Consider the following 26294-nt stretch of genomic DNA (forward strand, 5'->3'; position numbering starts at 1 on the left):
GTTAGTATTATTGTCTAGTACAGCTATACCTTTAAAAGCTCAACATATATAGTAGGGTGGGGAAGATGGGACACATTTTAACTCTATTTTCTTTTCCCATTTAGTAGTAAACAAAGAACATTTAAAGAATTATAAAACTATATTCTCACGGCTCCCACATAGACCGTTTTTATTTTTTTTAAACAAGATCCGGATATTTGAATATTATGTGCTAAAGGTGTCCCATCTTCCTTCACCCTACTATACTATATACAAAATTTCTTCAACAAGATTACACCTAAAAAAATACATTTTTACAGTGAAAACCTATTTTTGCTTCCATAACACCTTTACATTGAAAGATATTTCTGATGTATTAAGAGGTTCACGGAATAGCTGAGCGTGTTGCCAGTTCTCCCCTCTTAGAAACGCATGGATTGAAAAAAATTGTGACTTGGATTTTGTCAAATCAATTTTTTCAGTTGTCCCTGTAAGAATGGATAACATTATCTTTATTAAAATACGTGTCCTAGTTTGAATTGATTATTGTTAAAATATGGTGTCCTTGTATTATTTTTTATACAAAATACAGGGTGTACTGAAGTCTCATTTCTTTACTTAGTAATCTGGTGATTGTCACTGTCGAAACATTATATGTGCGTGCGTTGGTTGCTCTTTTAATAAGAGTAGCGAATTAGATGTGAATGCACCGCAAGCCTGTACTCTGCGCCAGTGACTGTAACAGGTTCTTGAAATTAGGAATTCCTTAGGGCATTGTCAGTATTCAGTTAAATTAACAGTGTAGTAAAAGTAATAAAACAATGTTAACTTCACTTGCCTGACTTAACAATATGGGTTGTTTTATCTGTAGTAAGCAGCCATGACACATGACCTTGTTCAAATACACTATCTTTCACACAAAGTTCAACATGAGTAAGTAAGCATGTATTAGGTAACTCAACACGCCATGAAATATAACCCACACTTGTATCTTCCTTTCTGCAGATGTATGTCTGAAAAATCCAACATTAATTCCTAATAGTTTGAATGGCACCACAGCACATTGGTTGGAACGTTTACATTATAAGAAAAAATACTGAGTTTAGTGCTTAATGCTGCAACCATTATAGGGGGTGTGTCCTTAAATGTTCAGCCATATGAAAAACATTAGTAACAAATTTAGTCTGTGGTAACTCTTGCAAGTATATTATAAGTATTAAAATAGACTGTCATTGCCTTGCCATAGAGGTAAGTGTCACTTATTTATAGTTTAAAAATTACAAAATTTTTGGTAAAAATGAAAATTAAGCTTAAAAATGATAAATTTTTGGTAAAAATGAAAATTAAGCTTAAAATGATAAGTTTGGCTTAAAAATGATAAATTTGAGTTAAATATGATAAATTGGGGTTAAATATGATAAATTGGGGTTAAATATGATAAATTTGGGTTAAAAATGATAAATTGGGGTTAAATATGATAACTTTTCAAACTTGCCTGTTTCCAATCTTGCTCCACCTTTTTCATTACATCTTGATGGCGATAAACCAACGATTTCCAACCAACATATGATTTATTGTTGTCAGTTATTCTTGTGTATCTATTTCATTATAAATCAGTTATTTATTTTATTTACCGATACGATAGTAATAATTTAAATCAATATGTTGGCCTACACACACAACAATATAATAAATACAGAGTAACTTACTTATCTAAACTTAAAAGTATTCCAAAGGTAACTTGTTTGATATATTAACATAAAGGCTACATACAAAGCAATGTAATTGGCTACATACACAACAATACAATAAATAATAAAACCATAAACAACTTACTTATCTAAACTTGAAGAATATTCCAAAGTCAACATTCCACTTTTTATTTCATCTTCACTTGGCCTTATAACCTCACAGGTTTCCATCTTACTTTTTCCATCCCTAACTTTATCAGTTTCCCCCCTTGCCAACCTCCAGGCCAACGATCCAGATGTTCTACCTTCATACTCAGCACCAGTTTCTGTTTTCACCGAAGACAATTCCTTTTCTTCATTTAACAGACGATTTCTGAGTTTTTCCTGCAAATAAAAACAGAAAAATATGAGAATATCGAAGTTTTGTGGAATTCTTATTATTAGATGCTGAATTCTAATTGCACAATATACAGTTAAACCAGGATATAAATGGTGTTTATGAACTTTTAATTTTACCTTTCTTGCTTGTGTCATTGATAAACGTGTTGTTTCGTTTAATTCTCGGAGTGTAGATTTCAACCAATCAGAATCAAACATTTCGTTTCTTCGAATTTCAACAGCATTTACATCGCGGGTGTATCTGAAGTAAACAAAAAGGTTTAAATTTAAAGCGAATATTTAAATTCTGACCTTTTCAATGCTGGGGCTTAGAACGCTTAAGTTGTAACAAAGGATAGAAAGTTCAATGCTGCTACTATTTTAGGCATATTTGTTCTTAGGCAAAACAATAAAGGGCACTTGCTGCAACCCAGTGGTCAAAAATCGGGTGTCAAATCATATACAACTATCATTCATTCAACACATTAATGCATTTTAGTTTTTACAATTGGTGGTGGTCCATTACATACTAAAAGTCGTAATACCAAACTCTAAATATAACAATGTTTTTATCATAGTACCTTCGCGTGACATCAACAATATGCTCGTGATCAGCGGCAACTATAAGCGACAACTTCTTGTTCCAACCTTGTTCATACATGAGTGGTTTGTCACAAACATTTTCGCAAGAATCACAATGTAACCATCGATCCATGCTTACTATAAAAACCTGTGATAAAAAAGATTGCTGATAACTTACTGGTGTGTTGACAAAATAAGACATTAAATGCAATATATATTTCTAACCAGAGCTTCCGAAAATAGGGGGAGAGGCGTAAACGAACTTCATTTGTTGTTAGTATATCAATTTGCACAAAGTACTACATATATACAACCCAGTGGTCACCAATGGGGTGTCCAAATTATCAGCCATACATAAAAAAAAGAAAACCCGCCCCCCCAAAAAATAATCACTCACAAAGTAACATACATGGTAACTCGTAAGCTGGCAAGAGGTGTATGAACACCCGTGTCATAATTACATTCATATTATTAACCCTGAAGAGTGGCAGAAAGTATTAGGAGATTAAAAGCCCTGTATAAAACTATCCTACCTCTGTCCACACATGGTCTGTCCAATCTAAGACATGCCTTGCATCATAAGCCATTGATTTACATATAAGTGTAAAACAATTTGCCCATTCCCCACATCTACCTGTTGTGGAATATATCAAATAAATAAAACTGAAATAAGAACAATCGGAGAATACATTCACTTTAGGCAACAATGCATAGAGGTAATAGACTAACTATCCTAAATCCTGGGTCTCAAAAACATGTTTTTAACACCTGATATTGGCTAAAACATATATGCTACACTCTACACAATTATTGATTTAAATAACATGATTTGACACTGAAAACATCTTTTACAATGCATTATATTTTACCTATACAAATATAACTATATAGTACTGTGGGGAAGACAGGACACACCTCATAATATCCAAATATCCTGATCGTGTTTTAAACAATTAACAACTGTTTATGAGAGTCTTGAGGATAGGGTTTTTTAATTCTTTGAATGTTCTTTGTTTACTAACAGATGGGACAGGAAATTTGAAAGAAAAGGTGTCCTATCTTCCCCACCCTACTATATTAAACATTTAAAAAGATACCAGTTCTCGTCTCAAGTAATTTCTCTGGGTGGTTGTATCTTGGAAAGCGGAGAATTTTATTGCAATTGGAACAAGTGTATCCTTCAACCCTTGAAGCTCCCCATAATAAATCTTCATCTGATGGTGGCAACATACCTGTATAAGGAATAAGGATATCAAATAAATATGGTGGGTTCAAACCAAATGAACTAAACAGTAGCCATGTTATATATGGGAGAATAAATTTGAACACAACATACTTAAATAGTTAAATTGTTCTTTTTTTGGTAAAAACTTTATTCAGTTAAATGTAATTTAAAAATATACAAAATGGGCGAATGCAAAATTTAAAATACCCTTTCATAGCATTGGTGGTTGTTACAATTTAAACTTATGTCAAATACATACTGTTGAATGGAAAATACCTATTGAATATTTTTCTGATTCAGGACAACTAGTACATGGTGGTTGGTTTGTCCAAGTGAAGAATTCATACTTGAACCAATGTAGTAGCTCAAGTAAGAAGCAATATTGGTAGTTTGAAAATTCTGAAAATATAAAAAATAGGTGTTCAATATTGGCTATACTAGTTTTAATGCTCTGTTATGTTTATCTATAAGTTATTACAAAACAAAATGTGGAATTTTTATTCAGTATTAAATATGGAACATGTTCGCGTAAATTCATTCATTTAGTTACATTTCATACTTAAATGTTAAATTGAACAAAGCTCTACAGAAAAATCTAATGTACGTAACCACATTTCAATAACCTATTCAAGATATTAAAGACATACCATATTTTTCATTTACTTTAATTTACAATATTTTTTATAATTTTCATATCTATTAAAACTTAACAGATACACCAGGATTCCCACCTTGATTAGTTTCTTCTCTGAGCCTTTTTTCAGTTCTAGTGTTTAATTCAACTATAGGAATGACAGCGCGTGCTTTTTGCTGAAGAGATTTATTTTCATACATAGCTGTATGTCGTAAGTGAGATTTTAATCTGAATGAAAAAAGTGATGGTTTACTTTCCCATAATCTGAATTGCTACTGCTATGTGTTATAATGGAGATTTTGAATGTAAATTTATTTATCAACTTAAAGTGAATAAACAAACAAATAAAACGATGGTTAAAATAGATAGCAAAAAAAAATCCATGTATTCTTTACAAAACGTATGTTTCATTCCAATTTAGTAAATTGGAATTTACAATGTGCAGTTTACACCAATAAAATGGTACTTTCTTACAATAAAACCTCCATACATTAACACACCTTGGTAAGATTTCTTCCTGAGATTTTTTTAAACTTGGTGATAAATTCTTCTTTAATGTGACCTTCTCAGCATTCATTAATTGTTTGTATATTTCTTCTAAATCGTCGAGTTTGGTTTCAGAAAACAATGTGAACCTATCCCCATCTTCCTGTGAATGTATGTAGTATGTATGTATGTTTGTTAAAAGATTACATAATCTGGTGCCATGTCGTAATGCAGGAGTTTCCTAAATCTTAACGGTCGACAAGAAAAATTATCTTAAGCTGCCAAAATAATAATATCCAATTTAAGCCATATTTTGGTACACACAATATTAACTCGCACTGTAGTCTCTTGATTCAGTGGTTTAACTTCATGATTATTGATTAAAGATAGGTTATTACTTGTATGAAATAATTGCTATGGTAACATGCACAAGTGACCAAAATACAGCAGTGTAAAGAAGGACTACCATCAGTAAAGTTCTTAACCCCTAATTTGTTTAACGCTTTAACCATACTCTTAACTACAGTGTTTAACTAAAGAAATTCAGTGATTGATCCGCTCAATTGAATATGTAAAGCATGCTTATTTACCTTAAACCCCATTTCCAACAGACACTGTATAGCGCCATCAAATGGTAAGATTTTTTCTTGAAAAGCTTTGCTGACAATTTTAATCGAACGAAACTTCTCTTCTAAAGGATTTCTGTTATGTTTATAAATACAGTTACAAATAAGTTAGAAATACAATATGTAATTTTATCAATTTTTTATCACAGTTTATAATAATATCTAATCCCAAGCCACATAATTAATTTCCATTTTTTAGTGTCCCCAGCATTTTATTATTTGTTTTGTTTACATATTATTATATATCATATTAAAACTTTCACTTACTGTAAAATATTTCTTGCAATTTTGTATAAAGTATTTAAAACAATTTTAAAATCGTCTTCTTTGTTTCTTATTAAAGCTTGTACACCTTCGGAATCCATTGATTACTTTTTTACACAATTAGTTATAGAGGCACCTACACACCTGAACATTCATAAATTAAAAGAATATTTTTCACCCAGTGTTGGAAAATTCAAAATTATTACGGTAAAGCGATTTGTATCACTACTTTATCAGTTTAATAATTTGCACCTCTGCAACAAACTGTGTTTTGTAAGAACAATTTTTATTGGGAAAGATAGGTCTGTCCTTGTTTACCCTTGGATATCCGCTACTATTTCTTCTTAGTACTAAGTAATATTGCAAAAAATTAACAGTGGCACCAAAGAAATTTATTGAACAGCACTTAAATTGACCTAATAATATTACTATTACTAATCCTTTGGGCATATATATATATATTGCATAGAAGAAACAGAATTAATAAATTATTTTCAAGAATAATAAAAAAAGAAAGCAAAAAAATAGAACTAATATTTTGATTAGATCAGTTGCAATACAGATTCAGATGCAGTGACTTCCTGTTGAAGAATGTATTTCTGGCTGTAAGAAGTAATGTCATTTAAAAAGTATCTGTAATTAACCATAAGACCAAATGATGCTTCATATCCTTTTATACTTGGATCTGCATTATAATTGATTCTCCATAACATAGCACCATTTCTGAAGTGAAAGTTTGCAACAGGATCAAATGCAAAACCCCTGTGTTTTACATTATGTAAAAAATGTGCACAAGCTCGAACTAAAATCACTTTTAAGAGCTTGTGTAGGTTATCATCGATCTTCCATGCTTTGTCCTGTAGAATGGTCCATACACTATTATACACAGAATCATTGGAAACATTTAAAATTGCTGATAATTCTTTTACTTCACTAGGAAGTAACAATTCATGCTCAGACTTTGACTTAGCTGTGAGTTTCAGTTGCGTCATAAACCAACTTCGAAACTGGGGTATTGGAGACAAGCTGGAGAACTGATTGACAGTCGAAAACTCATTGCTTATTTCTTCAACTACTTTTCTTATCAAATGGATGCCGAAGTCAATCCCTTGTAAACCATTTTGGGTTGAAGAAATTGAATAAAATATTGCAGTTGTTGGTTGTTCATTACTTTTTACTTGCTTATTAGAATAATCAACTATTGATGTGATATCACTGGAAATTGTATCAGTCAATGCAACATGCAGCATGACCAGCGGCTCCCTTTGCATACTTGAATGGAAAAAGGCATAACATCTACGATCTGGCCCAAGTCTGTGTTTTAAATCCAGCCAGCTACGAATTTGATGGACTAATTCATTCCTCCCAACTTTTTCAAGAATATCTGCTGGTGTCTCCCAAGTAATACGTTTAAGTTGTAAAAGTCCAACTGAAAACCATAGAGATAGAATTACTTTTAAATGGTTCGACAAATTTTGAAACTGCTCAACATCAATATTTGCAGCTTTAGACTTTGCAATTGTCTCTACATCGTGTCTAATGTCCACAAGATGTTTAACACCATTATCCAACCTTCCAATTAGTTTAAATATTTGGTTATAGAGAGGTTCTAACTGAAGTCTCATTCGGCTCTCAGCAAGCAAGAGGGTTGCATCTTTTCTCTTATTAATGCACTTCTGTAATATCTCACATGTTTCCAGTAGTTCATTATGCTGCACACCATACTTAGCACACAACCAAGACAAAACAGCAGCTCTTTCATTCAGTTCTAATTGAAAATAAGCATCACAAATTTGAACCAATGCATCATCAGAAACAAGAAAACTTTGAAATTTATGTATTTTATGGTCTTCAAAAGTTGTCATAACCTGTTCAATATGCGACAATACCTCATACTGCTTTGCCGGCGTTGACAATGCACGGGATTGATTCACAATACTCGAGTACCGGTACCTGCCAACCATAGGGTTTCTCCCAGCACGACCGTTGACACAATTGTCTGTTTCATACACGAACTTTACCGTAAAACCTGTCAGCGTACGTGTAAATCTTGTCGACACGCCATGAACCACTGAGGGAAAAGCTTGAAGTAATCTTGAACACATGATATAACGCCAAAACCCAACAATAACGCTAATAATAAATGCGAGTTACATAACAACACAGTTCATACATTCCTATGACGTTATCGGGTATTCCCCTAAATCTAGGCACGTGATGTTTTCGGCCTTTTCCCTTTTTTCAAATACTATATTTATGTAAAGGAAAACGGTGACGATTTTGTTATGTTTTATTTGCAGTGATCCGTTACAGAGAGAATAGAAAGTTTGCATTTCCGGTTGCAGGACCTTAAATCTTACATTCAAATCAATAGCATTCAAATCAATAGCATTACATTCAAATCAATAGCAATCACCTCGTCGCTACGCTTTTAAAACACATGCCATGTTTAACAGAATAAGGAAAAATCTTGGAAACAAAGATAAAGATTCTGTAAGTAACTAAAACTAATCATATAACTGTAAAAAATGTGAACTGCGCATTTCTATGGATAAACATTTATACTTTTATATATAGACACCAACCTCTCCCAAAAATGATGTGCAGCAGAAACCACCTGTCTCGGAACAATCAGTAAGATGATGCCTTATATTTGTATTTAAATATTATTAACTATTAAATTATACCATTAGTATTCAATGTTTCTATAATGTATGTCCAATGTGAAGGCATAGTGGTTGGTATGCATGACTAGCCCAGAGGTTGGTGGTTCAAGGCTCTTCGTTGCTACCATTGTGGGCGTATGTGTCCTTAGGCAACACACTTAAAAGTAATTGCTCCAACCCAGTGTTCACTAATGGGTAATCCAAATTATTAGCCATACATTAAAAAAATAAAAAAATCCCGAAAAAGTAATTACCCACAAAGTAACATACATGGTAACTTGTAAGCTGGCAGGAGGTGTTAAACCCGTGTGATAACGGCTGTTGTTTTCCGGCCACGCGAGGATAAAGTAAGTTACATACATACACCTATACATTAAAAAAGTTACATATATAGACCATAGTACCTCGTAAGCTGGCACATGGTATATGAAACTTAACACCCGTGTTATAACGACTGTTGTTGCCCCTCCATTCAAGAATTTTTAACTTATATTCAGACATTCACTCAAGATATTTAAAATGCATGAACTTTTACTATTTTTCAAGGGTTTCATTTGCCCGATGTGCATGGTTGGTCTGCCCACACCAGAAGCTTTGCAAATTCATTTTGACTATGAGCATTCGGTACCAAACTCAGATTCATCAAATGAGAAATCTAATGGTAATTGTATAGTACTAACCAGTTACCATCTTATTTCTAATGATTAAGTGACTTTTGTATTTCTTGTGTAGTATTTTTAACTTTGAGTTCTTCTTACTGCTCGTTCAAACTATTTTTGACTGATGATGTTATTTCCCAAACGAAAAGGTAGAAATATTGTTTGTTACAGTTCTTAAATATCAAACTATAAATAATAAACTGGTAATCAATCATTTTGCATAAACTTAGTGTAAACACAACACTTCAGTATATATTTAATATTTCTTATGGGTTATGGGCCTTATGGCCAACATTTCTTTCTTGCCAAAATTGTATAAAAGTATGTTCCTATTGCTTGAAATTACCATTTATATTTTTGCATGTTAAATTTAACTTAAATTATAATCCAGATAAACCAAAAAAGACGGAGAACAAGAATTTTGCTCCATCAGCCACTGCTCCTCCGGTGGATGCTTCTTTAGCGACACCAAGTGTTACTCCTCAAAATCAGTTATCTAACGTGAATGGTTTCGCCAACGTTGAACATGTAAACAATGTATCAGCATCCCAAAATGCAGGGTAAGATTAAGTATAGGCACCGAATCTGGGGGGAATAGACTGGCTATCTTGGAGTTTTGTGCACATGTGCAATGCATTAATCAGTAAACATCCCAACCAGTGAGGTGTATTTTGTTTTACAGTAATGCATATCTAACTACTCCTGTCTCCCTTGCATTAAAATTATGTTGGGGACTTTTGAGATAAGCTAGAAGTCAAGAATTGAAATTGTGTGACAAGTTATTTATATGACCTTGAAGCTTTTGTTAAATGTTTAACTTGATGAAATGTATTTTTCCCAAAATTCTGACACACACAATTTTTTGTCTACTTTTTCAAAGTTCAAATGTGGTGTTTGGGAACATAGCTTAGCATAGAATAATTAAAAACGAAAATAACAGAAAAATCAAATCTCCTTAAGTTAAAGTAGATTCTCTAAACAGGCTTCCCAATCTAACTGAACTAGAAGCTGAAATAAAAGATCTACAAGCATCCCTTACTGATGAAAAGTGGTATACCACTGAACTCAAGAAAGAATATGATTCACTTAAAGAGGAACATTCAAATACTTGCAACGGTAAGTCAATTCGGTTTATTCTGCTGTATCTACGAGGCATAGTAAAATTTTAAAACTACAGTTATATTATAAAAATACCAGCTAAGATATGGTAACCAATAGTATGATACAGTTTCCAAATAAAACATAAATGACAATACGTTTCGTACAATAAAAAAAAATATATGTTTTTTTATATATATATATATATTTATATATATTATTATAGTAGTTCCAAGATTCCCTTTCTTATTAGAAAAGTAGAATGTTCAGTGTCACTACAACTTCTTTATCTCTGTTTTATACAACCAGGCTGGCTACTATTAATTTCTATTTTGTTTGGCTATTTTCCTATACCTGCGTAGTAGGCAGTAGTGCCTGCTCAATACATTGTTCTAATTTGTTTTTTTAGATTTAGAAAATACGAAGCAGCAAATGAAAATTGCGCTGGCCACTAATGAAGAACTAGCAAGACAAAAAGAAGAACTAAATCAAAAAGCTGCAAAAATGGCTGAAGCAGTAGCAGGTAATGGTGGCATTAAAACAAAACACCAAGCAAAAGTTTTCAAACTACATGTTCAAGTTTTGTAAAAACGAGATCTTACACAACCTGATGAAACCTTTTTTATAAATTAGTGTTAATTAGCTAAAAATAGATTCACAGCGCACTTGACGCTTGAGTTCGTTTAAAACCACCCAAGTGTACCACAGCACATACTTTAAAGTTTAAATGACATAGAGTTATTTTTTTAAGTTACCTTTAAAGGGAAATCTAATATTTTTTTGACTAGTTTCGAATTGTATTACCAATTTATGATTTGATCATTAGCGCTTTTAAATATTTTTTTTACAAAAGTTTCTTCCTAATCTTAAACTGTAGATCTACAAGCCAAGAAAGATGAGTTTGAAAGAGAGAAGGAAGCTGCTTGTCAGCGAAGTGAAAATCAAAGTGTGGAATTAGAGAAAGCTGCAACGTGGGTGCGAGATCTTGAATCCCAACTTGTGAGTAATACTAGATCATATCTTTACACTGTTTTATATAAATGGATATGTGGTACCCCTGTAGTTTTTTTTAGTCATTTCTGCCCAAATTTAACAGGTTCGAGGCTTAATGCTGCTACCATTATGGGCGTGTATGTCATTAGACAAGACACTTAACGTCAATTGCTCCAACCCAGTTGTTCGTTACGAATTCTAAATTACCAGTCATACATTAAAAAATAATTTTCTAAAAAAGAGTCCCGCATAAAGTTATATAGGACTCATTGACAGGCACAAGGTGTGTGAAACAAAACACCTGTTTTATAATCACTGTTGTTGCCACACCATGCAAGGTAAAGAATATAGACCCATTTACACAAACGAATAGAGTAATGGGTCAAATCTGGTTTAAATCTTAGACCTTGTTGTAGGACCTTACCCATACAAAATAGAATAGTATACCGATGTAAATGATAAGTATTTAAAACTGTTTATAATGTAACTTACCACTTTACCAGTAACCAATATTAACACACATGTTGTTCATATTTGCAACATAACTTATATTTTAGCCATCTAGCAACGCACATGATGATACAACCAAGGTATTCCACACATTGCACAGTGTTATTCTGCACTTATTACTTTAAACAAATTTTTCATTTTATAGAGATTTTATGAGGTAAACATAAAGGTATACTTACCCAGCAATTATATTTTCCACTCAATTTCGCATATTGTGTGGCTTATTCTTACACTTTAAAGTGCTCATTAAAATATTAAATGTATATTTATAGGGATTATGATTATTTAATGATTTTTTGCACATTTGCTGTGTTGTACAAATGCGTGATTAAACACAATTTTGTACTGAAATATATATTTTATTGTAATTTTTACCTGATTGAAAATTTGTTATTGTTATCAAAGTCTAATACCCTTTTTGCATGGTAAAAAGTTAATGCGAATAACGATCCGCATTAACTCGTAATATGATAACTCGCTAACGGCGTTGTTTTGCATGGTCATTTTGTTTATGCGCGTATCAACATTCAGTAAGCTTATTTAGCGCAATATTGTTAAAACTGGTTCATAAAATAAGTTTTAACACCTCATGGTGCTATTACCAACTAAATCCTGTAAAAATAATACCCGAAAAAGATTAGGCTCTTAAAAGTAAAACTGTACTTCCACCATACTTTTCTTTACTGGCATAATGCGAGTAATAACCAACCTCCTACAGCAGATGACACGCTTATGACGTTATGCGTGTTAACTTTGTTTTTACGAGTAAATATGCGAGTACTTACACGCATAAAAGTGAGTAAGTGACCATGCAAAAAGGGTATAATATAATAAACAAAATCAAATTTATCAAAATATAAAAGCATTCGGCCAAACCTTGCAATCTAATGTTTTGAATCTTAAGTAACAGATTTATTGATTTGAAGAAACCATAATTAGGTTCACAATCATAAGAAAGATATGTGATTTTAAATTTTTAGTGTAAAACATATCATATAACATAGCGAATAACATAAAAAATTATGAATTGTAAAAGAACGCAAAATGTGCAATAACTACATACATTGTTTAAAAAAAATATGGTCTTTTTGCTAAATATGTTTATTTTATCATAAATATTGACTTTTAACTTAATTAAGGGGTAGTGAAAAATCCATTTAATTTTAAACCAAAATTTTTCGAGTTTAATAAAGTTTGAAACGTTACCAGCTTCAACGACCTGGTGCTGATGATGTCATGGTATTGAAGAAGGAATTAGTCTCTGTGCAGACTCTAATGGATCAAATGACGAGAGAGTCCGAAGATAAGAGTCACAAGGTGGAGGAAGAGAGACAACACTTGCAGCAATTGCTCGATGAAGCGCGTCAACAGGCGACGTTAACTCAAGAAGAGTTCGACAAATATAAGGTAATGAAATTGCATTTTACTTTTGCCTAAATTTAGATATGTTTATTTTTCCTAAATATTGAATTTTAAGCCAATAAATGGGTAGTGGACAAATCAGTGTAAATTTAAATTTAAGCCGTTCAAGTTTAATAAGGTTTGAAATGTTTTTAAAACCTTACTAACCTAACAAATAAAGTTTAAAACACTACCGACTACAACGACCTGATGCCTAGTTTTATTTCTAAACTTTGTTTGTTAAATTATTTGACTGTTTATTTCTACAGGCGGAGAATGAACGCTTGAAAGGTGAAAACTTAGAAAAAGAGGTTGAAAAAGATGAATCAAAGAAGTTGTTTGCGGTTGAAACTGAAAAATTGAGGTTACTACATGCGGATATGGATGAAATCAGAAAGGTTTTGTTATTTTCTTACTTTTACATGTTTTTGCACTACTGTTAATAACAGTTTGTTTAAAATTTGATGTTTTAACTTTGACATTTTTTCATCAAAAGCACGTTTTATTCTAGCTCTTAATTTAATTTCAAAATTGTTAAATCTTTTTTAACAGAAGTTATGCACGTATTTTATCTGTGTTGGAAACATTTAAATTTTTGAAATTTAACTGTAAATATTTTAATTTATAGGAAGAATTAAACAATGTGAGTGCAGCTTTGGAGAAAGAGTCTTCTTATTCTTTGCTGTTGGAAAAAGAAGTGAATAAATTGAAAGAGGAAAAATCTGAAATGAAAAAACAATTGCAAAAGTAAATTAGAATTGTTTAAAATTAGGAATTAAACTGTTTGTAAAAGTTTTAGAAGCATTCTTTTTAAGTTGTCTTTGGTTTTTTTTAACCTTTTAGACTTTGTTTTTTTAGTTTCATGATACATAATTACTTATTTGTTAAAGATTAAATGAAGATGTTCAATCTGCATTGGAAAAGTCGATCTCATCTGACAAACTTATGGAAGAAACAAGAACAGAGTCGGATTTGTTGAAAATGGAAAAATGGGAAGTGGAAAATCAATTAAAATCTGCTGAAGAAACTCAAAAAAGGTTTGTCATTTTTTGCACACAACCTGTAATACAATGTGCATTAGTTTAATCAATAGGTGAAATGTTTTGGTCTTTCTATTATTTTTATTAAACAACAGAATCTACAATCTGAATGTTACTGCAGCCGAATTCTGGTTTTGTGGTAACACTATAAAATGTTTGATCCTAATAGAATACTTAGGGGTGGTGATGATGGGACACCTATAGCACATAATATTCAAGTATCCTGATTCAAGTAACCATGTTTTAAACAATTAACGAAAGTCTCTACACACACACATATATATATATATATAACATTTGTTCACACATTGTTTTCCTAGCCTGAAAGAGAAAAGTGAAACGGAACTAACAGAGATGAATGCAAGATATGAATCGCTTATATGTGAATGTGATGACTTGAAATCACAAATAAACAAATCTCATGAACAATGTGAAGACTGGAGAATCAAGAATGAAACTTTAGCTTTAGAATTTAACCAATTTAAGTGAGTTTTTACACAACAAATATACTGTGTTGTATGGTATGGGACCTTGGATGTAGTCCAGATTTGGTCCATCACCCTGACACCCAAAATGAAACATAATCTTATGATCTATGCAATTTGTAGGGGCTGGGTTGTAAAAAATCAAAGTAACTAAATATATGCTAATCTGAATTTTAATTGTATTGGAACTGACTTAAAATTTATTGATTTTTTGGAGTGGGAGTTCTATGAGTTACAGCCAATATCCCCTTCTGAATGTATTTGTTGCACTATAAACTAATTAATACATTTGAATATTCTTGCCTTTTAGATTGGTAAACAAACAACTGGAATTGGAATCCAGTGGAGCAAAACAACAAATAGAAATTCAACTTTCTCAAATAAATGGAAAACTAGAAGCTGTGGAAGCTGAAAATAAACAGGTTTCATTGGAAATACATTTAATTTATAACTCACACATTAGTACAAGAACACAGTACATTATCGGATTAATTAGTTTTTTTTCACTATTTTACATTGGCAACTTTTCCCTACTCTTAAGCATTTTATTAATGTTATTTCGAGAGTTTGCAAAATATTAATAAATTGGGAAAAACACTTTAGGTTGAATTAAATAATCTCCGTAATATTTAAACGCTATAATCTCAAGTTGGCCAATACTCGAGGTTACTATTTTCATTGACAAATTACTTTATTGTTATAAATACCACCAGAAACTTGTGTTGCTATAATTCCATTGGTAGAAATAAAATCAACACATTATGAATAAAAAACATTCATTTGTAAAAACATTAATAGTTTTCTTTTTGTAAAAATCAGATAAAACGCTAAACAAATATTTAATTTACATTTGTAAATTTAAATAAACTCATTATGCTCAATACCAGGGGTTCCCAACCTTTTTTTAATCTATTTTTTTATATAGTGTTGAAGTGGAGTTAGAGATGATGAATTAAAAAAAAGATTATTTTTTTAAAAAAAATTTCATGGCCCCTTGAAAAAGGCCCATGGCCGACTACCGGTTGGAAACCCAATGGTCAATAACATATTGTTTGTCCCATTACTCTTACGCACACTTTTCTTCCAACTAGAACTTTAAAATGTTTAATTAAATGTTTTTAACAGTCTCGTTTTGTGTAACAGTCTCGTTTTATCCAAAGCATAATTTGTTTTTTATCAATCAACTGTTTTTATCGCTTTTTTCAACTTTTGTTCTTCGTTATCGTGACTGTAGAGAGGAAATAAATTTTGTTCATTTATTCATTTCATACTCTGCAGCTTAATGATGATAAAAGAAAAATGAGTGAAGATCTACAAGTTATGAGGGCGTCGCATCAAGATGAACGAAAACTGATTGAAGCAAAATTATTGGATTCCGAGAAATTAGTCCTACAACTTAAACTACAAGTACATGGTTATTTTGTTTTAAAACATTAGGTCATGGTCCATGGTCTAAAAGTTTTTGTAATTTTCAACTATTAAAATTGTTATTGTAGAGGCTTTAACATGATTTTATTTGACATTTTTCTCACAGAGTTTTAACTGGTGTCCTTTTAGCGACTGTAATTTGCTTGTGATTTGGCGTACTACCAAAGATTAAGCATTAAGTCGTTACTAAAACCCTAATTAGATCAAAAACGAACAAATGAACAAACAGTCAAAATTCAGGCAAAAACATGTTGTGACATACGGACCAAATGCAGATTGTATAAGTGACACTTTTTACATCATTAACTGCTAATTTATTCATAATTAATAAATTTTGTTCCAGACAACTCGATTTGAGGAAGAGTCAAGTCAGAGAAGTCGTGTTATTGAAACATCGGAACAAAAATTAACTTTCGTTCAATCTGCGTGCGATGAACTGAAAGAGAAAATACATGGATTGGAAACAGAACTCGCTCTTGGCAATCATGAAATAGCTTCTTTAAAGGTAACTTCTTTCTGTTTGTTATATTCAATACATACAATTATTCATTTTATTTGTAAGTATTATTGATTTAATGACTTTTTAGGCCTTAACCTTATCATTATTATCCTGTATTTGTCATTACATACTTGATTATTTATTTTCAGGATCAACTGACATCTTCTGCATCTAAACTTGAGAATGAAACACAAAGAAGGGAAGACGCAATTGGAGAAGTTACCAAGTAAGTGTTATATTATTACTTTTATATATCTCACATCCATTGAAATTCAACTGAAAAGCATAGGCGTTACATTTTTTTGCCCTAAAACCTAGGGAACTCATTGAATAATGTGGTAAATGTTAGCTATTCTGAAATAGCACTACCTGTCATGAAATTAAACGGTTTATGTATGAAATAGGCAGATCTGAAAGTGCCATTAAATTCATTAGATAGGTGTAAAAAAATGCAGTATTTTACTTTTGCCAAGCATTTTTGTTGATTTAAGTTAAAGCTTTGTAAATTTCAAAGACTTTAAATTTTTAATATTTTCAAGATTCAAATACTGTTAACATTTTTATATTTTCAAGATTACGTGATGAGAGAAATAATCTGATAACTAAGATTGAGGTTGGAGAGGGAGAAGCTGCTGCTCATTCTCAACTCCAGGAGGAGAACAATAAGTTAAGGAAACAAAAGGAGGAGGCAGAGGAAAAAGTGAGAGAGGTTGAAAGGTGAGATAAGTATCCAATCTGAATTTTATGAAAAATCCAAACCTTGCAAACCGTTTTTTATTCCTTTTTCAGCCCTTCAAGAAGGGATGCACTATAAATCAAAACAAATGTTATAATAAATTCATATTTTTTAGTTTAAAAGTTAAGGGTTAAAAATGTGCACTCTGCTTTTAAAGTAAATGCCTAAAATTACTTGAAATTCGCAATTTTTCAAATTATGTATCAGGGTGATTTTACTTGGCTTAGTGGGTTTATGTGTAATAGACCAAGTACCGCTGTTATATTAGATTTCTATGTTCCAGTGAAAAGGAGGAATCTTTACGAACTCTGTCATCCAAAATCAACGAGTCACAATCCATCATTGTGACATTGCAAAACAAAGTTCTTGAACTTGATGATGATTTAACGAAACAACGAACATTGAAGGAAGAAGCTGAAGAGGAAAATTTAAAGATTGAATCTGAACTCAAGGTTTATATTATATTTATGTTTGTTTATTTATTCTTAGTATCTAAAGTATTACGGTACGGATATGATAGGCTTCATAATTTTACATTTGCTGTGTAGTAATGTAAAATTGGTAGTTCTGTTTATTGCAGAACCCATTTTGGAGCGAGATTTTTCAAGTACAGTCAACCCCGCTTAATCGGACCACATCGGGACCAAGCCAAACTGGCCGATTATGCGGGGTGAACAAAGTTCGTCATAATCCGGCCCCTGCATCGCCCTTTCTCTCTAAATAGTGCACGCGTCTGCTCCCGATCGTCGATAAAGAAACACTCGCTTTTTCTCTCTAAATAGTGCATGCGTTTGCTCCCGACCGTCGATAAAAAAACACTCGCTTTTTCTCTCTAAATAGTGCACGCGTCTGCTCCCGATCGTCAATAAAGAAACACTCACTTTTTCTCTCTAAATAGTGCACGGGTCTGCTCCCGATCGTCGATAAAGAAACACTCGCTTTTTCTCTCTAAATAGTGCACGCATCTGCCCCCGATGGACCATAAACCTATTTTTTGGTGGGAAAATGGTCCGTTTAACCGGGTATTGGTCCGTTTAACCGGGGAAGATTGTACGTAAAAATGTATTTAGATTCGGGACCAGCGAATAGTGGTCCGATTAAGCGGGTGGTCCGATTAAACGTGGGCCGATTAAGCGGGGTTGACTGTATAACTTAAAAAAATTTAAAATTGGTCCTTCTGTTAACTGCAGAACACATTTTGGGGGGGGTTAGTTATGACTTAAAAATTTAGACATCTCATACATACAGGTCCACTGAGTTGGAGCAATTGTCATTGAGTGCCTTTCCCAACGGCATGTATGCCGACAATGGTAGCAGTATCGATCCTTTGGGCTAGAGGCAGGTTACTATTACTAGCCCCTGGTCCATGGGGCCAGACTAAACTATATTATTTTTGCAAATAATTAAACTTAAACCCCAAATTGTCACTTTGATACTTACTTGCAAATTCAATCCAGGAAAAGACAGACACGCTACTGAACGTCCAAGCCACAAGTATTTCCCACCAAGCTGAGGCAAGTAATGAAATAAACAATTTACGAAGGAATTTGGAAGAAGAGATAAATGAAAAGAAATCTAATTCGGAGAAACTTAAGTCAACTGAGTTGCAACTGTCTGATGTTCAAGTCAGTTTAATAACTTCTATGTTATGTTATTTGTAATACCACTAAGGGCTTGAGGTAATATATTGGTTCATTCCGTCAAATAAGGACAAACTTTTTTTTTTGTTTAAATAAGAAAAACTTTTCACTGAGATTCACGTAACAAGAATGTCACTGTACTAAAATCGCAAAAAAATGCACAATGTACATAATAATGCACAATATAAATATGTGGCCACAATACCACCAGCAGTTTTTATTTTAATCAATGTATACGTTAGGTATAACAGGTGCATGAAAAAGTAAAAGTAGCAAAAACATATACCAACCAAAATTATATGTTTTTGTTGGGCCCAAGATTTTTTAACAACAAAAAGCACTTTAGGTAAAATCTTGGGCTATTCAGAACCCTTACTAAGATGATTTATTAATTTCTTAATGTTGCTTTATTTATGTGTGTTATCATTTTAAAATATATATAATGATTTTTGTTTTTGAAAAATAGTTACTGAATATTAGTATATTTATGTGTCCCATTTTTAAAATTAATTTTTTTGCAGAGTCAATTATCTGAAATGAGGGAGAAGCACGTAAAAGAAAGTTCACAGTTAAAGGAAGAGTTACATCTTTCATCTGCGGCCACCCAAGAAGCAAGAGTGGAAGTGGAAACTTTAAGAGAGAAGGTGAAGATAATGAAAGAAACAAACCAAAGAGAAAGTGAGAAGAGAAAAGAGGAAATGAGAAATCTGGAAGCAGAGAATGAACAAAAGTATAAATATCTCATTAAAATTATTATTTTTTCCAACAAAGTTATTTAATTTAGGATTACAGCTATGCAGGTGACAATAGATTCAGTTGGTGGGGAAATACAAACTAAAGTTAAGGAATTGGATGAATTGAAAGCTACAAATGAACAACTACAACTGACTATAGACAAGGTATGTTTGGTTCCTTGACTCATATTTTTATACACTTTAAAACTGTGGTGTCTTTTTGTACACTATTTAAATGTGCTGTTTTTTTTGTACACCATTTAAATTTGGTGTATTTTAGTACACTTTTTAAATTTGTTGTATTCTTGTACACTATTTCAATTTGGTGTCTTTTTGTACACTAATTAAATTTGGTGTTAATGGAGTTTTTAGCACTAACAGTTCTGCTCATGCTTAATGTAATTTTATTATGTGTATTATTGTAAAAGTGAAATTTATTTTATTTTTAAATATTTCTGTGAGTATGATGAAGCAAAACAGATAGCATGTAATATAGGTCATAATTTGTTGCCTTTTTTCTGTAAAAAGTTATTTAACTAACTATTGGCATAAAATCCTTCATGCAGTCGGCTGAAAACATCGAAAGTTTAAATCAAGAGCACAGCGCCACCAAGTGTGAATTAAATGATGTTTCTATGGAATTGGAAGAAGCAAAGAAGAAGTTTTCGCAATTAGAAACTTCCGAATGTAAAACTAAAGAAAGCCTGGAAGAATTGGAAGGAAAGATAAATAAGCTGGAGGAGGAAAATAAGAAGATGGAAGAGCAGAATATGGTAAATTAATCGCCACCATTTTATTATTGTTACTAGGTATAAAGAAATGCTTAAATTTTATCTTTATAAAGAAGTTTAACAGGTAAAAAAGTTGACTTTATTACACATGCAAAGTATACAATTTGCTGGGCTTGCGACAGTCTGCGATACATAAATTAAATACCGATATTTTTGTATATATGGATATAACAAAATGGAAATTTTATTTAATGTGCTGACAAAATTAGTAGAAGAGTCAGCTTTGTATAAATACAACTTAGCATGTTTTGTCCTTAAACAATTAGAATACCACACCAGTTTGTCACTACAGATTTAAGAAATACTGTTTGTCTGGTCTTAATTAAACTATTAACAGGATTTGGAGACATTGTTGGAGGCTACAAGAGAATCAAAGTCTGTGTTGCAACAAACCATTATGACATCACAGTCACGGATTGAACAATTACAAAATGAGAATGAAAATGTAAAAGAAATGTTGAACCAAGTTAAAGTTGAACATGGAAGTAATCATGAGAGGTAAATGGAATCTAATTTAGTATGCACAAATATGGCATTTTAATGTTGTTTATTCCAGTTTTATTCTTTTTTTATAATTCCTATTATTAGGAGCTTGTGAAAAAAAAATGTTTTATTAAGTATAATTTATTTACCTAAAGTTTATTTTATTTATATTTTTATGCTGTTCTATTAATTTTACATAAAAGTTTAAGGTGTTTTGTAGTTAAAAATGTTGCGTTTTTACTCATTCTAGCAATATAGTTAACTATTTTTGGTACAAAATACAAAATTACAGTTAAATATTATTTTCTAGACTGTTGGAACAAGTTGAAGGCCACAAAACTACTGTAACTAAAATGGAAGAAGAAATTTCTCTTCTTAATAAACAAATTAGCGATCATAAATCTCAATTTGAAGAAAAAGTTTTAGATAATCAATCAAAAGATGCAGAAATTGAAGTAAGAATATTTGTATTGTTTATAATCTTTTAAAAACATTTTTTATATGGGGGATGCTTGTCACCTGGTATGTAGCCTAGAGTGGGCTGATTATTGTCATACATTCTATTCTATTTGGGTTGGGTCCTATGGCGAGGCAAGCAAGGGCATTGAGGTATAGCGTAGAGTTTGCCCATTACCCCTTTAAATATATTACAAGTAAAATCTCTGTTATGACGTTTTGCAAAATTTTATTTTTGCCACTTCTTCGAAACTTTTTTTTAAATTCAGACACAGAAATCGAATTTATAATTATTTGTTATTTTGCTACAAAAAAGAGGTTTACTATAAGTAGCTGAAAATACATAAAGTGTATGAGATTTTGCATAGGTTAAGAATCATTGATTTAGGGCAAGCGGTAATACAGCATTAATCTAACAATAGTACATACATACATACATAGATACAATGTTTAATTATTGGAAAGTGGAAAGTTGTTTTTGTATTTTACAGAAATTAACATCAAAGTTAGAAAACATGTCTGCAGAGCTAACAGCTAGTGAAGCAGTGTTGCAAAATACTTTTGTCGAACTTGAAGCAACAAAAGTTGAATCGGCAACACTGGTAACTAGAAGCAAGGAACTCACTGACTCAAAATCTGAAATTGAAGAAAAATTGGAAACTTCTAGAAGCCAAGTTGTTGAACTTAATGTGAGTTAATATCGGATATTTATGAAGAAGTTTTTTTTTGTTTTTGTACAATATTGATTCAGTTAGTTTATAGGAAAAATTAAGCCTTAAAGATGGTATGTTTTTATTTTCTAGTCCAATGCTATTTGGTAGTACACAAAGAACATTTAAAAATTGTTATAACTGTAGGCTAACAATTTTATAAGAGTGTTGTGAATTGTTATCTTAACCTGCAGCACTATATACACGTCATTCTGTAGTGTTGAAACATATCTGTAGATTTAACCCTTATTGAGTACCACATGCATGGTTATTGTCCCTCTACACGTTTCAATTACATATTAATTCCCTTTATTCAAATCGTTAGCGAGTTACCAAATAACGACTTTATGCAAATCGTTATTCGCATAAGCATTTTACTATGCAAAAAGCGTACTAGTATCCATAATTTTTTTAGGAAACCTTAGAAAAGAAGGATGTTAAACTGGATGAGATGAAGGTTTCTGTTGATTTATTGGAGAAGAAATATCAATCAATGAAAGAAGAAAAAGAAGTTGAAGTTGATGAGTTGAAACATAAACATCAAGAGCTTAGTGACATGGTGCGTAGTTTGCGTCTTTCTGTTCTATATGGGTGAGGTCTTATATACGTGACTGAATAAGGTATTATAGGTCTTATATATGGGGGGCAGTACTGTGATTTGGTCAGCTGCCCCCAAAGTATTTAGTTTGGAAAAAAATTGAAAATGCTCTAATTTGGTGGTCTTCATATAGTTTGTGTAAATTGTCAGCCATACAAAAAAGTAAAAAGTTCCACTCGTACGTAGTGTGGCGGGGAATGGGCCAAACTTTGTCTGAACTGTAGGTCCACTGTCAAGAACCAATATTAAAAAAATAGAGCTTCAAATTCATGTATTATTAATAAGTTAGGAGAAAATTGTACAACGGTATTTTTTTCTAAATAACCAAAAAGATAATTTTCATTTTGCTAAATTGCTAAGAGTGTGTTGTGTTTTATAACTTTGTTCGTATGTTTTTACTGTTATTTGTTTGTACCAGGTTGTATCACTTGAGGAAGAATTAGAAAATCTCAAGAAAAATTTTAGCCTAGTTAATGAAAGCTTAGCTGAAGAGAAAAAAGAAAATAAAAGAATCCAAGAAGAGGAGGAGAAAAAGAGAGTGGCAATGGAGAGGATTTGGAATGAAGAAAGGTGAATATTTAACTCCAAATTCAAAGTCAATAATTCCAACCCCCTACACCACAGCATACTGGTTCTACTACATTAACTATAAGATATATCCATGGCCACTAATCTCTAATCAGCAACTTTTTTGTTGTCAGTTTTGATTTACAGCTTTAAACTGTTGACTAATCTAAACCTATGAAAAAAAATTGCAATAACTACCTGGTATAAGAGTGCATGGTAGGTTGTAGTAAACAAAGAACCCTTAAGATGTATGAAAGGTGTATGAAACAGAACATCCGTGTTATAACAACTGTCCTTTTTTCTACCACGTGAGGATAAAGTAAGTTACATTTAATATACCCATATCCTCATGCTTCTGAAAGATTGTTGATAAAGAGTGTTATGTGCCAACAGCATCCATCTTACCCTACAGTACTATAAAAATATTTTTTTTAGTTTAACAAAAATTTAATTTTCAGAGAACGACTAAATGAGCAACTTTCAACACTAGAGGAGGCACAGAGTTTGTTAATTTCAAGCAAGGTGGCGCTACAGAGCGAGTTAAAGTCGTTGAAAGAAACTTCACTAAGCGAGAAGGAGTCATTGGAGCGTGCGGCTGAAATGGATAAAACTGTTATTCAATTAAAAGAAGATAATATTTCTAAACTTAAAGTTCAATTGGTAAGTTTTTATGAAATATATTGTTCAAGTATACTCTAAACTCTATTCCGCTTGAATATTTTACATCAGTATATTTTCTACTTTATTTACTGAAAACGATATCGTATAATTGTTTTTCATTTCTGTAACTGTGTGCCATAAAACAGGCCCAACTGTGCTAAGTAACTTTCACTGATTAATAATAACTGATAAAGGTTTTGTCATGTATGTAAACTTTTAAACTCTGATTTTAGAACTAATTTTAATGCGTCCTGGGACTCTAATGTATAAAAACCAATATTTTAATTCAATGAAATCACTACTTTAATATCTCTTATTTCCGTTTCAACAATTTTACACATTTACATACAAACCACTGACAAGTTTTATTACAGGAGGAAAAAAGTCGATTATTAGAAACCAATGAAGCGGATCGTGTTGTTAACGAGTCACGACTCCAACTCGAGATCGGAGCTCTAAGTGAAAACCTAAGTAACGCTAGATCTGAATGGAGGGTCACGTCGCAAACCTTAGATGTGATAAGAGCTGAGTGCGACGATTTAAGAGGACAAGTCGTTATTTTGCAGGTATTTGGTGTTAATATGTCACATTGTACTTTTTTAATAAAATTGCTCTGTTTATATATGAAAAATGAAAAAAACAGTATTAATTTTAATTTTTTATTTACCTAAAAAATGACTTGTTTTGACATTTTTAAATAAAAAAATTTGTCAGTTGCTGTAAAGTTACTTTCATTAAATTTACAGACAAACGCTCATAGCAATGCTGATGAACGTAGGGCATTACTTGAGCGATGTTTAAATGCTGAACAACAAGTTGAACAACTTCAAGTCAACATCAACCAGTTGGTAAAGAAATTAGATGATGCACATTCAGCCATGCATGAACTAGGAAGGGAAAATCAAGCTTTACAGGTCATTTTTTGATGAATACCAATATAAGAGTTGAATTTCTCATTGGGGCAGTGGGGTTTTCAGGCCCAAACCCTAGGTCTCCTGGTGTGTCTAACATAACATCACCCATACAGTATGATATGAATAAATGTCACTTACTTGATCCTCGCGTAGCCGTAGAAGACATTCGTTAAACACGGGCAAGCTTACTAGTTACCATGTATGTTACTTTGCGGGTGATTATTTTGGGGGTGTATTCATTTTTTTATGTCTGGCTGATAATTTGAACAACCCATTAGTGACCACTGGGTTGGAGCAAGTGCCGTTAAGTGCTTTGTCCGAGGACACATACACCCACAAGGGTAGCAGTTAAGAGCTTTTAATCGAGAATAGATCAGAAAAATTTGCACAGTAATATTTATAAAATATAATTCTGTAGGTTAAGCACACAACAACGATATCAAAGAAATGGACAGATGATAGATCAACTGCAGAGTGCCGCGCGTGCAATCGGGCCTTTTCGATCACTGTGCGCAAGCATCATTGTCGACACTGTGGTGAAATTTTCTGTGGTGAATGCTCATCAAGAACTGCTACTGTTGCTGCATCCAAGAATCCTGTTCGTGTATGTGAACGTTGCTATGACGATTTGCTGGTGGCAGGCTAATGCTAAAATATATCTTCCGTTTCTGTGTGAACTTATACCACTATATTAATCAATAAGTAACTTTATAAAGGCATCTGTGCAAATCTTTTCCATAATTTATAAAGGGGTAACTATTTCCTATACCTTCTCATTATGAGCATTACATATCACATAAGCATGACCTCTATTATAAAACCCATATTATGTGAAATATTTTGGGTTGAACATTAGTATATTCTCATATTAATTATATTTTCATGTTTTCCATCTTCTTAATTTTGTTTTTCAGCAATTGTTGTGTTTATTCATGTATTATATGTTGTCCAGATTAAGCAAATCTTTAAAATTGTTTAATTTTACTATATTTTGTGATATACATGTATGTTTGTAATGTATGCAGTTCTATCATGTCAACTTCACCCAGAAGCATGGTCTTCTGGAAAATTGGGAACAGTTTTAAATCTAACTATATTTACAAATAGGCTGTTATATTAGCCTACTGCCCTGCTAAGTGCAATAAGTAGTTCAGCGCCAGTAATTCATGCACCAGTGCCACATTATATAAATATATGGCTGTGATCAATGTGTTGTTAATGACTGAGGTATCATTTTTGGTGAAACCCATTTGGTCCTAATATACACAAAACCTAAATGAATGATTTTATTTGTGTGTAATTTCTTTCACAATAAACTCAAATTCATTATTGGTGGTAAAGTCTAAAACAAAAAACAACGT

The 26294-nt window shown here is 32.1% G+C and overlaps 3 protein-coding genes across 4 annotated transcripts; 1 reads left to right on the plus strand and 2 right to left on the minus strand.

Moving 5' to 3' along the window:
* Positions 1 to 71: 71 nt before the first annotated feature.
* Positions 72 to 6030, minus strand: LOC149735510 (peptide-N(4)-(N-acetyl-beta-glucosaminyl)asparagine amidase-like). Its single transcript, XM_089878372.1, has 13 exons — positions 5869 to 6030; positions 5566 to 5677; positions 4990 to 5138; positions 4587 to 4717; positions 4132 to 4254; positions 3728 to 3862; positions 3164 to 3264; positions 2630 to 2778; positions 2187 to 2310; positions 1816 to 2054; positions 1475 to 1577; positions 818 to 992; positions 72 to 467 (listed from the first exon to the last, which is right to left on the minus strand). Exons 1-13 carry the CDS (start codon positions 5964 to 5966, stop codon positions 307 to 309), a joined length of 1800 nt encoding a protein of 599 aa, XP_089734498.1. The 5' UTR covers positions 5967 to 6030; the 3' UTR covers positions 72 to 306.
* On the minus strand, positions 6010 to 8081 carry LOC149735511 (malonyl-CoA decarboxylase, mitochondrial-like). Its single transcript, XM_089878373.1, has one exon. It carries the CDS (start codon positions 7968 to 7970, stop codon positions 6408 to 6410), a length of 1563 nt encoding a protein of 520 aa, XP_089734499.1. The 5' UTR covers positions 7971 to 8081; the 3' UTR covers positions 6010 to 6407.
* Positions 8082 to 8159: 78 nt separating this feature from the next.
* On the plus strand, positions 8160 to 26262 carry LOC149735512 (uncharacterized). 2 transcript variants are annotated; one of them, XM_089878361.1, is made up of 32 exons: positions 8160 to 8358; positions 8443 to 8499; positions 9078 to 9192; positions 9582 to 9750; positions 10173 to 10306; positions 10698 to 10811; positions 11166 to 11287; positions 11839 to 11871; positions 13001 to 13198; positions 13462 to 13590; positions 13821 to 13939; positions 14083 to 14229; positions 14553 to 14717; positions 15028 to 15139; positions 15996 to 16124; positions 16489 to 16650; positions 16794 to 16870; positions 17218 to 17361; positions 17664 to 17832; positions 18838 to 19005; positions 19542 to 19750; positions 19805 to 19919; positions 20321 to 20527; positions 20883 to 21043; positions 21339 to 21483; positions 21976 to 22173; positions 22610 to 22753; positions 23211 to 23362; positions 23818 to 24019; positions 24394 to 24585; positions 24766 to 24933; positions 25352 to 26262. In XM_089878361.1, the coding sequence occupies exons 1-32, from the start codon at positions 8311 to 8313 to the stop codon at positions 25577 to 25579; spliced, it is 4632 nt and encodes a 1543-aa protein (XP_089734487.1). In that variant the 5' UTR covers positions 8160 to 8310; the 3' UTR covers positions 25580 to 26262. The 2 variants fall into 2 exon arrangements, with proteins under 2 accessions (XP_089734487.1, XP_089734488.1); XM_089878362.1 differs by lacking the exon at positions 11839 to 11871.
* Positions 26263 to 26294: the final 32 nt, after the last annotated feature.

This window comes from Ciona robusta, chromosome 5, assembly GCF_009617815.1.
Source record: "Ciona robusta chromosome 5, ASM961781v2".
Lineage (NCBI taxonomy): Eukaryota > Metazoa > Chordata > Ascidiacea > Phlebobranchia > Cionidae > Ciona > Ciona robusta.